Raw genomic sequence first — 12,319 nt, 5'->3', positions numbered from 1 at the left:
TCCTTTCCTTTCCAAGAAGTCCCCACCCTTTCCAGCCCTTGGCTGTGGCAGATCACCCCCACTTTGCTGTCTCTCCAGCCCATAATCCTTCTGTTGTCAAAGTTTAATAATTCTGAGGACACAGTTGGAAGTGATAAAAAGAAATAACGTGGATAAATGACAAGATACATAATTTTATAATGTTCTCATAGCACTGGCCCTAGGTTGCCAATTTTTTAACCTGCAGAGAAAGTAGAAGCCTAGCCAAGAACTTCTCTGAGTTCATCCAATCTGTCCTCCTGAATCCCTTCCAGGATGGTCCTCAAAGGCCAAGCAAAGCAGAAAACTAGTCCACAGGGGTTATCACCTCTCTGGAAATGTGTCTAGGTATCTTTTCTCACACTTGTTAGTAAGCCGTGAAGAGCGGCTGCCTGTTCTGGGCTTCCCTCTCTCTTCCCTCCAAATCTCCCTGCCCGCCTTGAGCTTCTCACCTTCCTGGTTCTGGGAGAGCTTTCTCTGCAGATCCTGTAATTCTGCGCAGACCTGACTTTTCTCTGCCTCTGTATCAGTGAGACGCTGTTCCAGCTTCCGAGCCTGCTCCCTCAGGTCATCCTGGGAAAGGAGGGGCGAGGCTGACCCCCAAGCTCCTCCTCTTCCACAGAGCTCTCCCAGCCCTGGACCCAAGATCCCCCCTCCTTTCTCTCAGCCCTGTGGGGTCTGCCACTGTGGATCTACTCCCAGATCATTCCGGAGTGATGACAGGCTCTGCTCCAACTGACTGGAGCCTAGAATCACCATCTGACCCCGTGTGTGCCTTTTGAAATGCAATTTGTTGATGCCTTAGCCTGGGGTCCCCTCCTCCCTCCCCAAACTCCTACTTCAAAGCTCAGCTCAGATGTCACTTCTTCCTTCCCTGTGACCTTCTCCAAGATGGAATAAATTGTCCCTTCCTCCCATTATCCTCATTTGTATCTGTTATTGATCTGATCAATTCTATCAGTTCTGCTTATCTTAGAATGCGGTTTGCTTCCTCAGCCTTCCTGAGGGTGAAGATCTGGTCTTTCCCCTTTCTGTACTATCATCTCACAGTGGCTGGCGTATAGGTGGCATTCAGTTTTTATTGAAGGATAGGGTTGCTGAGGGGTGGAATTTATGGGATTTTTAGTTCAGTTTTAGGCCTACAGTGGTCCGAAAAATGGCAACCTCAAATTTCAGCAGTCCCGACTTGTTGGCTTATTTTCTTGGACATTTTGGCACCGAGAATAATAACTCATGGCTGAGAGGAAAATGATACAAACAATATCCTCATCTCCCTCACTCACTTAATCCTCACACTCCCAGGGGCAGACATGATTTGGTTCAGGTAACTAGTGAAGCCCAGACCTAGGAAACCACATTCCGTGCTCATGCTTGCCAGGGAGTAAGTGATGGAGGTGGAACTCATCCCAACTTGATCTCGGGAATAAACCAGGTCAAACTGAGTCCTTTTCTGGGAAGGGAAGAGTTCAAGGGAACAGAGAATTGTACCCGAGCCTGCTGGGTCTTCCACAGGTCTTGGTGAAGCTTGTGGAGGGCAGATGCCACCGCCTCAGCCGACAGAGCTGTCAGGAGGGGCCCTCTCTTGAAGAGAATCCTGGCTCCGTTCTGCTCTGGAAAAAAATGAGTAAATAGCTCCTGACTTGGCAGCACTATGAAAGGAAATAGCTAAACCTCCCCAGATACCGCCTTGGCCTTCCCCCAGATCCCTCCTTTCCCCCAAAGAACCCCTTCTGAGCAGTTCATTTATCATGCATTTTTTAAAGTTTATTTATTTTGAGAGAGACAGAGAAAGAGAGAGAGAGAACTAGAGTGTGTGTGTGCCTAGGTGGGGGAGGGGCAGAGAGAATTCCAAAGAGGTTCCCTGCTCTCAGCAGAGAGTCCCACGAGGTGCTCCATGAGACCGTGACCTGAGCCAAAATCAAGAGTCAGATGCTGAACCAACTGGGACACCCAGACATCCATCATCCATTTCTTGCATTCCTATGTGCCAGGAGCTATGATAGGCACTAGATAATGCTAATTGTCATTTGTTAAGTAAGCACTTAGTAAATGCCTATTTTACTATGTCATCTCATCCTTAGCTCCTTAGAAAGTACTTTTAACATCCTCGTTTTATTTTATTTTTATTAAGTTTATTTATTTTGAGAGATAGAGTATGAGTAGGGGAGGGGCAGAGAGAGAGAATCCCAAGCAGGTTTGTGGTCTCACAAACCAAGAGATCATGACTAGAGCTGAAATCAAGAGTCAGATGCTCAACCAACTGAGCCACCCAGAAGCCCCCATCATCATTTTAATGTTTACTTAATTTTGGGAGAGAGGAAGACGGAGTATGAGTGGGGGAAGGGCAGAGAGGGAAACAGAATCTGAAGCAGGCTCCAGGCTCCAAGCTGTCAGCACAGAGCCCAATGTGGGGCTCGAACCCATGAATTGCAAGGTCATGACTTGAGCCAAAGTCAGACACTTAACCAACTGAGCCACCCAGGTGCCATGAGCTCATCCTCGTTTTAAAGTTTAAAGAAAATCAAGCCCAGAGGATAGGCGACTTGCCCAAGTACACACATGTACCAAATGGCAGAGCAGGGATTCAAACTCTGATTGAATTAATTCCAGAGTCTGTGGCCTTAGCCTTGCTGCGATATCGCCTAAGAAACCACATGCCCCTTCTTTATCCTCAGGGAGCCAGGCCTGAGTTCTTGGGTGCCTTACCTGGCTCTGGGCCCCAGAGGGAAGCAGAGTCCCCCCCGCCAAGCAGCTCAGGCCTGTTCTCACAAGCAGACCCCAGGGCCTGCTGTAGGACAGAACAGAGGCTGGCCAGCTGGGCCTGTGCCTGCTTCCCGGGCTGCTGCTCCGCCGCCAGGGCCGCCATCTGGTTCTCTGTGCTGCGCAGCCGGAGCTGGACTTGGGCTGCCTTGGCTTCCAGGGCCCGCAAGGAAGCTTGCAGCTGCTGCTCAGTCACTCGAGACGCCTCCAGCTCCTCTAGCAGTTGTGCTTCCTGGGCCAGAAAGTCAGCCTCCTTTTCCTTCACCTCCTGCTTTAGTAGTTCCACCTGCCAGGAAGGAAGTGCTGTCCCTCTGAGCAGGAAGCAGACACCCTCGTGTCAGACCCACCCCAGCCTGACCCCACTCAATCCCTATGCACACCTTGATCGGGGCTGGGAGGCCCAGCTCTCCAGCAGTTAAGGAGGGCTCTGGAATGAGTGCACCTGCCATCTGACCTGCATGTCTACCTACTGACTCCTGACCCATGGGCCGGAGTGACGCAAATGGGCTGTGGCCCTGGTCCACCTGGCAGTGATGCCAGATCCCTGCTGTGATCAGAAAGCTCTGCCTGAAATCCTGACACTGAGCCTAAGTAAGACCAGTCACACTAATAATGGCTACCATTTATAGAGTGCCTACTGTGTTCCTGACACTCTACACATTACTATAATGGTGAAGAATTATCATCCTTGTTTTATGGATGAAGACACTGATGCTCACACAACCTGGAAGCAGTAGAGCTGGGAGCCAAATCCAGCACTAATGAGCAGATCTGGTCCTTCTCTTCCCAGGTCTACTGTCTAGCTCTTCCCGGCTCACTCTTCCCGTCCCAGTTCTGGCTTTCTTCTGCACCCATGGTCTAGGGTCCTGCAGTGAGCAGGCTGAGTCCCAAAGTGTTCTTGTGGCTGTCTACCTGATCTGCGTAATAACCTGTCCCACTGCCGTGTCTTGTCAAGCTGACCAAGTGCACTTGACGTGTCCATCCTTGAACCAGGCCTGTGCGAGCTCTGCTCCTTTGGGGAACACATTCTGGGCTGTCAGATTCCTCACAGGGAGCGTTCTCAACTCTGGGTCAGGTCCCCAAGTCCCCACCCTGCCCAGGTCTGACCGGCCCCTCCTGCCAGGGCAGCTGATGTCCCAGCACATCCTGTAATACGGAAAAAGAGCATGGCCCTCTCTGTGAGAGGATCCTGAGCAGCCGTCCTCTCTACGCCGGGGACAGGCTTCCATCAAGGAATGGGGCCCTTCACCAGCGTGGGAAGTACCTGGGCGCTGAGTTCGTTCTGCCCTCCCCGGGCCTCCTGCAAGTCCTGGTGCAGGGAGCTCAGCTCTCGCTGTCGGACAGAGTCTGCTTCTTGTAAAACAAGGAGTCTCTGGTCCTTTTCCACCAGCGACTGAATCAGGCTAAAGAGAGGTCAGAAGTCTAAGGTCATTCTCTCAGGGAATGAAGAACTGACTGCGCTAAACACAGCATTCATAATTAGAGAGAAAAACTAATAATAATTACAGTATAACAATAAAAGCTAGCATTTATTGAGCACCGACTGAGTGCTCCTACGTACTTCATGCATATGATACCTGCCTTCAGCTTCACAGTTTATTCTTCTCTGGCAGATTCCAGAAATACCTATGCAATACCTCAGATCCAACGTGTGCAATTCTGCCCGTCCCCTCTGCACCTCCCACCTATGTCCAACCTATGATGACATATAATGGAGTCCAACTCCCTTAACATCCCTTGAGCCCCTTCCCTCCTCCTTACCTCTACTACCCTTTCCTGGTGCAGCCTCAGTATCTCTCACCCAGACAACTGCACTCACCTCTTAAACTGTCTTGCTACCTATAGTTTCATCAACAGGAAGATCTCCCCCTTTTCCACCTCCTACATCACCGAGACATGCTACACTTCACCTGAATGGTCGAATCTCACTCCTGATGTTTTTTGCCATCACTACCCCCCTGATACGTCATAAACTGGATCATGTCTATTTCTCTGCTTAAAACCCTCCAGTGGTTTACTACTAAATCTAAAATAAACCACAAACTCCTGGCCGTGGCCCACAAATCCTGAATGACACAGACTTTCCAGATCAAGCACCCTCTCTTCATTCACTCGACTCTAGTCATACAGTCCTTCCACAGTCCCCAACCAAATACCCCTTGTTCTGATCCACCTCTGGGCCATTGTGAGATTTCTATTCCTGCCACAGAGCTCTCCCACCCCTTTGCAAGACTGGCTCCAGTTCATCTTCAGTGATCAGTTTTTCATGTGTTTTTTTTTTTTTTCTTTTGAAGGAGAGAGAGAGGGGAGAGACAGAAAGAGGGCGCGTGCATGCACACATGTGCGAGCAGGGAAGGGGCAGAGGGGGAGACAGAGAGAGAGAATCCTAAGCAGGCTTCACACCCAGCACAGAGCCCAATGTGGGGCTTGATCTCACGACCTGTGAGATCATGATCTGAGCTGAAATCAAGAGTCAGATGCCAAACTGACTGAGCTACCGAGGTGCTCAGTTTAAATGCAACCTCTGGGGCACCTGGGTGACTCAGTAAACGTCCGACTCTTGGTTTTGGCTCAGGTCATGATCTCATAGTGTCATGAGTGCAAGGTCTGCATCAGGCTCTGTGCAAATGGTGCAAAGCCTGCCAGGGATTTTTCTCTCTCTACCCGTCCCCCACTCACAGTGTTTCTGTCTCTCTCAAAAGTAAATCAATAAACTTAAAAAACAAAATTAGGGGTGCCTGGGTGGCTCAGTTGGTTGGGCCTCTGATTTCGGTTCAGGTCATGATCTCACAGTCGTGGGTTCGAGCCCCGTGTCGGGCTCTGTGCTGACAGCTAGCTCGGAGCCTGGAGCCTGCTTCCTGTTCTGTGTCTCCTTCTCTCTCTGCCCCTCCCCCTCTCATGCTCTGTCTCTCTCTGTATCAAAAATAAATAAAACATTAAAAAAAATTAAAAAACAAAAACAAAATTAAAGGCAATCTCCTTGAGGAAGACCTCCCCTTCCCTAAAATCTTATCTAAAGTATATATCCTCAATCCCCATTTCTACTGCAGCATCCCATTTCTTCCCTCCACATCATGTAACATAATCTGCAATGATTTATCTGGGGGATTATTTTATTGATGTCTTCCCCCTCAGAACTAGAAGTTCTACTGGGGCAGGGACCATGCTGTCTTGTTTATCACTGCATCCCCACCCCTGGCACAGTGCCCAGTGTTCACACAAGTATTTATATACGAAATGGATGAAGTGTAAGCTTTGAAGACAGGGACCATGTCCTCTCCACTTGGCTACCTATATAGTCCAGGGCTAGAGACATGAGAGGCTAGGTTCCCTGAGCAAAGAACTGTCCGTCTCAACGTGACCACAGCAGCGAAACAAGCTAAAGCCCACTCCACAGCCCGCTGAGCCAACCTGGCTTTCTCGCTCTCCAGCTCCTTCTGGATTCGGCTGTACTCCTGGGCCTCTCTCAGCTTCTCCTGAACCTCCTGCTCCACCAGCCTCCGGGAGTCATCCCTGGAAACCAGCTGAGACTTCAGGTCCTCCACCTGGGAAGATAAGGGCATGAGGACCACTGGCGGGGAGCTCACCTCGGGCTCTGGGATCCTTCAAGGTTTACCACCGTCACTGGCCCATGTCCAACGCTCTGGGGCCTCCCCCAGCCCTTACACACTATTCTTACTGCCCCTCCCCTAGTACCGTTCAGCCTCACCCGCATCCCCGAGCCTCACACCTGGTGTGTACAGGCAAGCACAAGTAAAACTCTTGCCTGATTATAACCACTCAAAGGCAAAGTGATGGGCAAGTGTGTTGTGATTGTATTTTTAAAAATAAACAGAACACCAGCCAATACAGGATGCTGAGAAGGAAAAGCAATCAGAAAAAAAACCCATGTATATGAAAAAACATGTACATATATATTTTATATATAAAATACTGGATCTCTGGGGAGGGTGGGAAGAATGATGGGGACTGGAGAAAATCTAAGTTCTGTGGTCACCACAGGGAGAAGGAGCTATGCTGGGGCTCTGAGGGCACATGCCAGCTCTCAGTACCTTTCTGTTTTCCACACTTTCCCATGCTCAGGCAGCAGGGCCAGGGGTCCCCTTTCTTACTGGAGATGCAGGGGAGGCTGGCTATTTTGGGGAAGGGCTTCGGGGCGGGGAGGGGGCACCTGCTCCTGCAGGTCTGTCTTGGCCTGGAGCAGCACAAGGCACTCTTCTCGGAGGCCAGCAAGGTCATCCCTGCCCTGCTGGGCTGCCCGCTCCAGCTCCTGCCGAGCCTCCCGGAGCTGGGTCTGCAGCATCTCGGTGGTCTCCTGCAAAATAAGACCACGGTGAACAGAGGAAGCTCCTACTGGGGCCTGTGTCCTGAGACCTGTGTCATAGTAACACTGGCTTTTCAACTGGGTTGGCAAAAGCTGAGGCAGGACACAGCAATCCGCGCAGTTTCCATGATGCCACCGCACCCCTCACCTCCTATTCCCTCTCCTCCCACATGCACGTGCACACACAAAATACACACACTTCTCCACTCAGCAGCTAAAGTATTTAAAAAAAAATTTTTTAATGTTTTATTTATTTTTCAGACAGAGAGACAGAGCATGAGAGGGGGAGGGGCAGAGATACAGGGAGATACAGAATCTGAAGCAGGCTCCGGGCTCTGAGCTGTCAGCACAGAGCCTGATGCGGGGCTCAAACCCATGACCATGAGATCATGACCTGAGCCGAAGTCGGAGGCTTAACCGACTGAGTCGCCCAGGCGCCCCTAAAGTATTTTTAAAAATACATGTAATAATCATGTTCTACTGTTCTTTTTAAATACCATCTACCAGTTTCCCACTGCCCTTAGAACAAATTCCAGACTCTACCATGGCTGACCAAGGGCTCCCACCTACCTCTCCATTCACCCCTGAGCCCGCTGCGCTGGAGCTATGGGGCCTCCTTTCTGCCCTGGCCCTTCCCCGAGCCCTTCTCTGTCTGTGCCACAGCCCTTATGGTGGCTATTTCCTCTGCCTAAACAGTTCTCCAAATAGCTGGCCTCTCTTCTTCTTCTTCTTCTTTTTTAAGGTTTATTGAGATATAGGCCACATACCATACATTTCACCCATTTAAGCATGCAATTCGATGGTTTTTAGTATATTCACAGTATATCACCACAATCCATTTTAGAACATTTTTATCATCCCAGAAAGCAAGTCTGTACCCTCCCTAACTCCATCCCTACTCCCAACCACTCATCTCCTCTCTGACTCTATACACTTGCTTATCCTGGACACTTCTTACAAATGGAATCATACACTGTGTGGCCTTTTCTGACTGGCTTCTTACAGTCAGCATAATGCTTTCAGGATTCATCCCTACTGTTGCATGTCATTGGGTCTTTCTAACCTTCATGTCTCAGCTCAAATGTTGGTTTCTCAGTGAACCCCTCCCCTGACCACCTTGTGAAAAGTGGCCTCCTTTGACTCACTCTCAATGATTTCACCCTACCCATTTCCTTTACAGCACTTGTCACAATCTGTAACTATCTCATTTATTTTGTGTCTGCTCAATTTCATCCGCTCTACCACTAGACTGTGATCTCTTTGAGGGCAGGGACCAGGGACCATGTCTGTCATTTCACTGCTGTGCTGCACCTTTATGTTTGTCATGTGACAGCACCTAGCCCAGGACCTGGTACAAAGAAGCAACAGAGAACCGGTCAATATTGAAGGGGCACATCAACGCTGCCTTTCCTCCCTGCTCAGGACCACCCTCCATACCTGCTCCTTTATCTTCTGAACCTTCATGTCCTGCCTCAGCTGTTCCAGTTGTTGGCTGGCTTCTGCCAACTCCTTCTGCGTCTGCAGCAGTGTCTCCAGGAGGGACACCCTCTCCTTCTCGGTTTCGAGCTGCATCTGTGGAGGAGCAGGAGGGCAAGGGCTTGCTGCATCAGGGGTGACCATGCTCGCCCACTAGGCCACAGACCCAGTCCAGCTGCTCAAGGGTTTTCTAGCAAATTGGGTGGGGGCTGAGGGCCAAAGAAAGTCTAGACCCACTAGTTAAGAACCAGGAAGTGCAAAGATTGTCGCTGGTTTGCAGGCTGACAGGATGTGGTGAACATCAGCCCTCCCTCAGGAAGTATGACATGCTGTCGGCCCCGCAGCTAACGGTGCCAGTTACCCCTTCTCACTAAGCAGCAAATGGGCAGGTACATCTCTTCTGGAAGCCCCCCTGCAGCAGCACTCCTGGGAGTGGGAAAGGAAGTGGTCAGAGGTAGGGGGATCGCAGCCCCCACCTCCCCAGCTTCCCACCTGGCAGAGGGCGTTCTCTGCCTCCGCCCGCTCTTCCTCCCTCTGTGTCCGGATGGCCTCGGTTTCTGCCCGCTGTTCCATCAGCCTCATTTCCAGCTCCGTTTTCTCCCTCTCTAGGCTCTCCAGAGCCTTTCCCAGTTCCTGTTGGTGCCGGGAGCGCTCCTTCTCCTGGTCATGTGGAGGATGCACTGTTAGAATCCAGTGGGTAGGGAGGCAGGGGGAGGGCTGGAGCAAAGAAGGTCTCAGCTGGGTGTCCTTGGTACCTCTCTCTGCCTGTCTCTCTGTTGATAAAGTGAGATGGCTAACTCCTGGCTTATCTGTCTCACCAAATTTTATGAGAATCAAGTAAGAGTTATATAAAAATCAAATGATAACAATACACAAGTATTTTCTAAAGCGCAATTGTCCCTAACATAAGCTACAGATGTTATTTTAAAGCAACCACACCACTTACGGTCGATGGTTATAACAATGAACTGAGGTGGCAGACTGGTTCTCTGCTGCCCACTCTGCCCTGCTCATGGTGGCAGAGGTAGCCTCCCCAAAAGTCAGGCCGAGCCTAGCTAGGATGTCTCCTGTTATACAACAGCATGAGGACAGGGCATCCTGGTCCTCCCGGATGGACCAGTGACCAAAGCCTTCCCCAAACCCCCAGAATAACCCGGCACCCTCTCTTAGCTTCTCAGGATAGCTGGTGAAGGGTTCTGCAGTCAGGCTGCCTGGGTTACAGTTTATTTAATCCAATACCACTAGTATGAATGACCTGGGTTAATTTCAGTCTCATCTCTGTGCCTCAGTTTCCTCATCTATAAAAACGGGCATAACAGTTTGGGTTGCTTCAAGGACTGAGATAAGTCACGTACAGCACTTTAGATGGTGCTTAGTACCCGGAAAGCACTCTGTATTTAACACCCAACATCATTAGCATCAAGAGAGAAGTTCCCTGTACCTTTCTTTTAAAACATTTACAAGCTCTCGGGTGCCTGCCTGGCTTAGTTGGTAAAGCATGCAACTCTCAATCTTGGGGTCATGAGTTCAAGCCCCACGTTGGGCATGTAGCCTACTAAAAACAAATAAACAAAAGAATAAATATTTACATACCCTTGCTTGAGTTACACATTCATTTAATGGATTCTCTAGGGTTTCACGCCTTTCCAACATTGTCTTGTGCAGCTTCCCCTCACTGGCCACACTGGCCTCCTTTCAGGACCTTGAGCACATTACATTCTCTCTTACCTTAAGGCCTTTCTTTACTCACATTTTCCTGCTCCTCAGAATGCCCTGGTCTGCCTCCCACACCATTGTTCCTCACAGCTTAACTAATGCTTGCTCACAGAGGCCTCCCCAGACCACAAGCTTGAAACAGCCTCCTGCCCTTGCTGTTGCTCTTAAAACACCCAGTTCTTATTCTACATAGATCTTCCATGATCGTTGACACATTTATATGTATTAATGTGTTTAATACTTGTCTTCTCCTTCGAGGTTTTAAGCTCCATAAGGAGATCCACGTCTACTTTGCTCTTCCCTGTATCCTCAACACCCACCACACAGTAAACACTCAACATGGTGTGAATGAATCACCTTTCAGCTGCTGGACTGTTAAGATGCCTAAGAATAGCAATCATCAATGCCACAGTTATAAAACAGCTATGAATATCAAGTCATAGCCTCTGATTCAAAAAGCAGCTGTAAAAATATGAGAAAGCTGAATTTTAATAAAAACTGACCTATTCACTCAATTTGATTAGGAATGTGTTATGGCTACTGAAAGAACAAACTCTGTGATGTCCAGGAAGTAACAATCTAGGGTTGCTAGTTAGGCTGTGGATCAGAATATTCTGCCCATTGGTCATGAGTAACGTGTAACATGTCTAGAGGAAAGCAAGTGTGTTGATGAGGTATTTCAAGCAAATCGAAGGTGTGATTTGTTTCATGTAATAGATTTTGACTTGACATAAGGAATAATTTTTCAATAACTAGGATCTACCTGAAAATGAATGGGCAGCCATTGGTGGAATAGAACAGAAGCTAAATGACCATCTGGAAGGGATACTGCAGGAATGATCACAGCATACATGGTTAAGAGATGGTTAATTCCTGCTCTACTGCTTATTAGCCGTGTGATCTTCAGTGATTTTTCTACATCTCAATTTCCTCACTAGCTCACAGTAGGTAGGCTACCTAAAATAATGTTAATAGCATTTAGCAAGGCATGTGGCATGGGGAAGTGGTTGATAAGGGTCCACTATCCCTACAATTAAAGGGGGTACATGCAGTAGGTGGAAGAATGAAGACTATCGCCTCTAAGAGTTTTCCTAATTGCTGGGATTCTGGAAGAAGGCAGTCATAGTCAAAACAGACTCTCGGGGACACCTGGCTGGCTCAGTTGGTAGAGCGTGAGACTCTTGATCTTGGGGGGTGTGAGTTCAAGCCCCATATTGGGCATAGTGCTTACAATAAATCAATAAAACTAACAGACCCCAACAGTTATGAGAGTAGTCAATCTTCTCTATCGGTAGGGAGATCATAAAGTCAGGCAATCAGAATTCAGGGTGACTGTCTGAATGTGAGGAAACAAAAAGATGGAACACGCCCTCCCATGACTCAGGTATGACCATGAGAAGGTCAATCCTTCCAGAGAAGCCTAGGATATGTCAGGTGGTTACTCATTATTCTGAAACTTTACTGCATCTTTCACTTGGAGGGTTTTCCCTGGGTGGTACACCTGATTTTGCTGGGGAAAAGGTCTTCTGGACACTGTTCAACAAATAATTAAATTATTTACTCTAGGCACATAATTTTAAAACAAGCAAACTCCTGGCTACCATCTTGCCAAGTCTGTCTTGGAATAATAGTCAAATCACAAATACACACAAAGCACAAATCAACTTCCATTTCTAAAGACCTGACAAACAAGATCTCTGAACCTTCAAGCTGCAAAATGGCAAGAAACACTGATTAAATATTAAATGTATGTTGTGGGTTTTTTCAATGTTTATTTATTTATTTTGAGAGAGATAGAGACAGTGCAAACAGGGGAAGGGGAGAGAGAGAGGGAGGGAGAGAATCCCAAGCAGGCTTCCTGCCATCAGCACAAAGCCCTATGCAGGGCTAGATCTCAGGAACCATGAGATCATGACCTGAGTTGAAACCAAGAGTCAGACACTTAACTGACTGAGCCACCCAGATGCCCCAATATATGTTTTAATGTATAAGTGAGCCAGCATGAAAATAGTGAAAATTTCACAG

The 12,319-nt window shown here is 48.6% G+C and overlaps 1 protein-coding gene across 21 annotated transcripts in view; it reads right to left on the bottom strand.

The window, feature by feature from the left end:
- CEP250 (centrosomal protein 250) overlaps nucleotides 1-12,319 on the bottom strand; it is a 53,919-nt gene that overhangs the window by 14,706 nt on the left and 26,894 nt on the right. For all 21 annotated transcript variants that reach the window (XM_029919300.1, XM_029919298.1, XM_029919291.1 and 18 more), the window contains 8 exons: nucleotides 9,071-9,238; nucleotides 8,540-8,674; nucleotides 6,950-7,093; nucleotides 6,190-6,323; nucleotides 4,043-4,181; nucleotides 2,725-3,064; nucleotides 1,507-1,628; nucleotides 471-591 (listed from right to left, as the gene is read on the bottom strand). In XM_029919300.1, coding sequence (XP_029775160.1) covers nucleotides 471-591; nucleotides 1,507-1,628; nucleotides 2,725-3,064; nucleotides 4,043-4,181; nucleotides 6,190-6,323; nucleotides 6,950-7,093; nucleotides 8,540-8,674; nucleotides 9,071-9,238 — 1,303 coding nt within the window. The remainder of the gene's footprint in view (nucleotides 1-470; nucleotides 592-1,506; nucleotides 1,629-2,724; nucleotides 3,065-4,042; nucleotides 4,182-6,189; nucleotides 6,324-6,949; nucleotides 7,094-8,539; nucleotides 8,675-9,070; nucleotides 9,239-12,319) is intronic.

This window comes from Suricata suricatta, chromosome 12, assembly GCF_006229205.1.
Source record: "Suricata suricatta isolate VVHF042 chromosome 12, meerkat_22Aug2017_6uvM2_HiC, whole genome shotgun sequence".
NCBI classification, from domain to species: domain Eukaryota; kingdom Metazoa; phylum Chordata; class Mammalia; order Carnivora; family Herpestidae; genus Suricata; species Suricata suricatta.
This window is presented reverse-complemented; position numbering and strand designations above follow the sequence as displayed.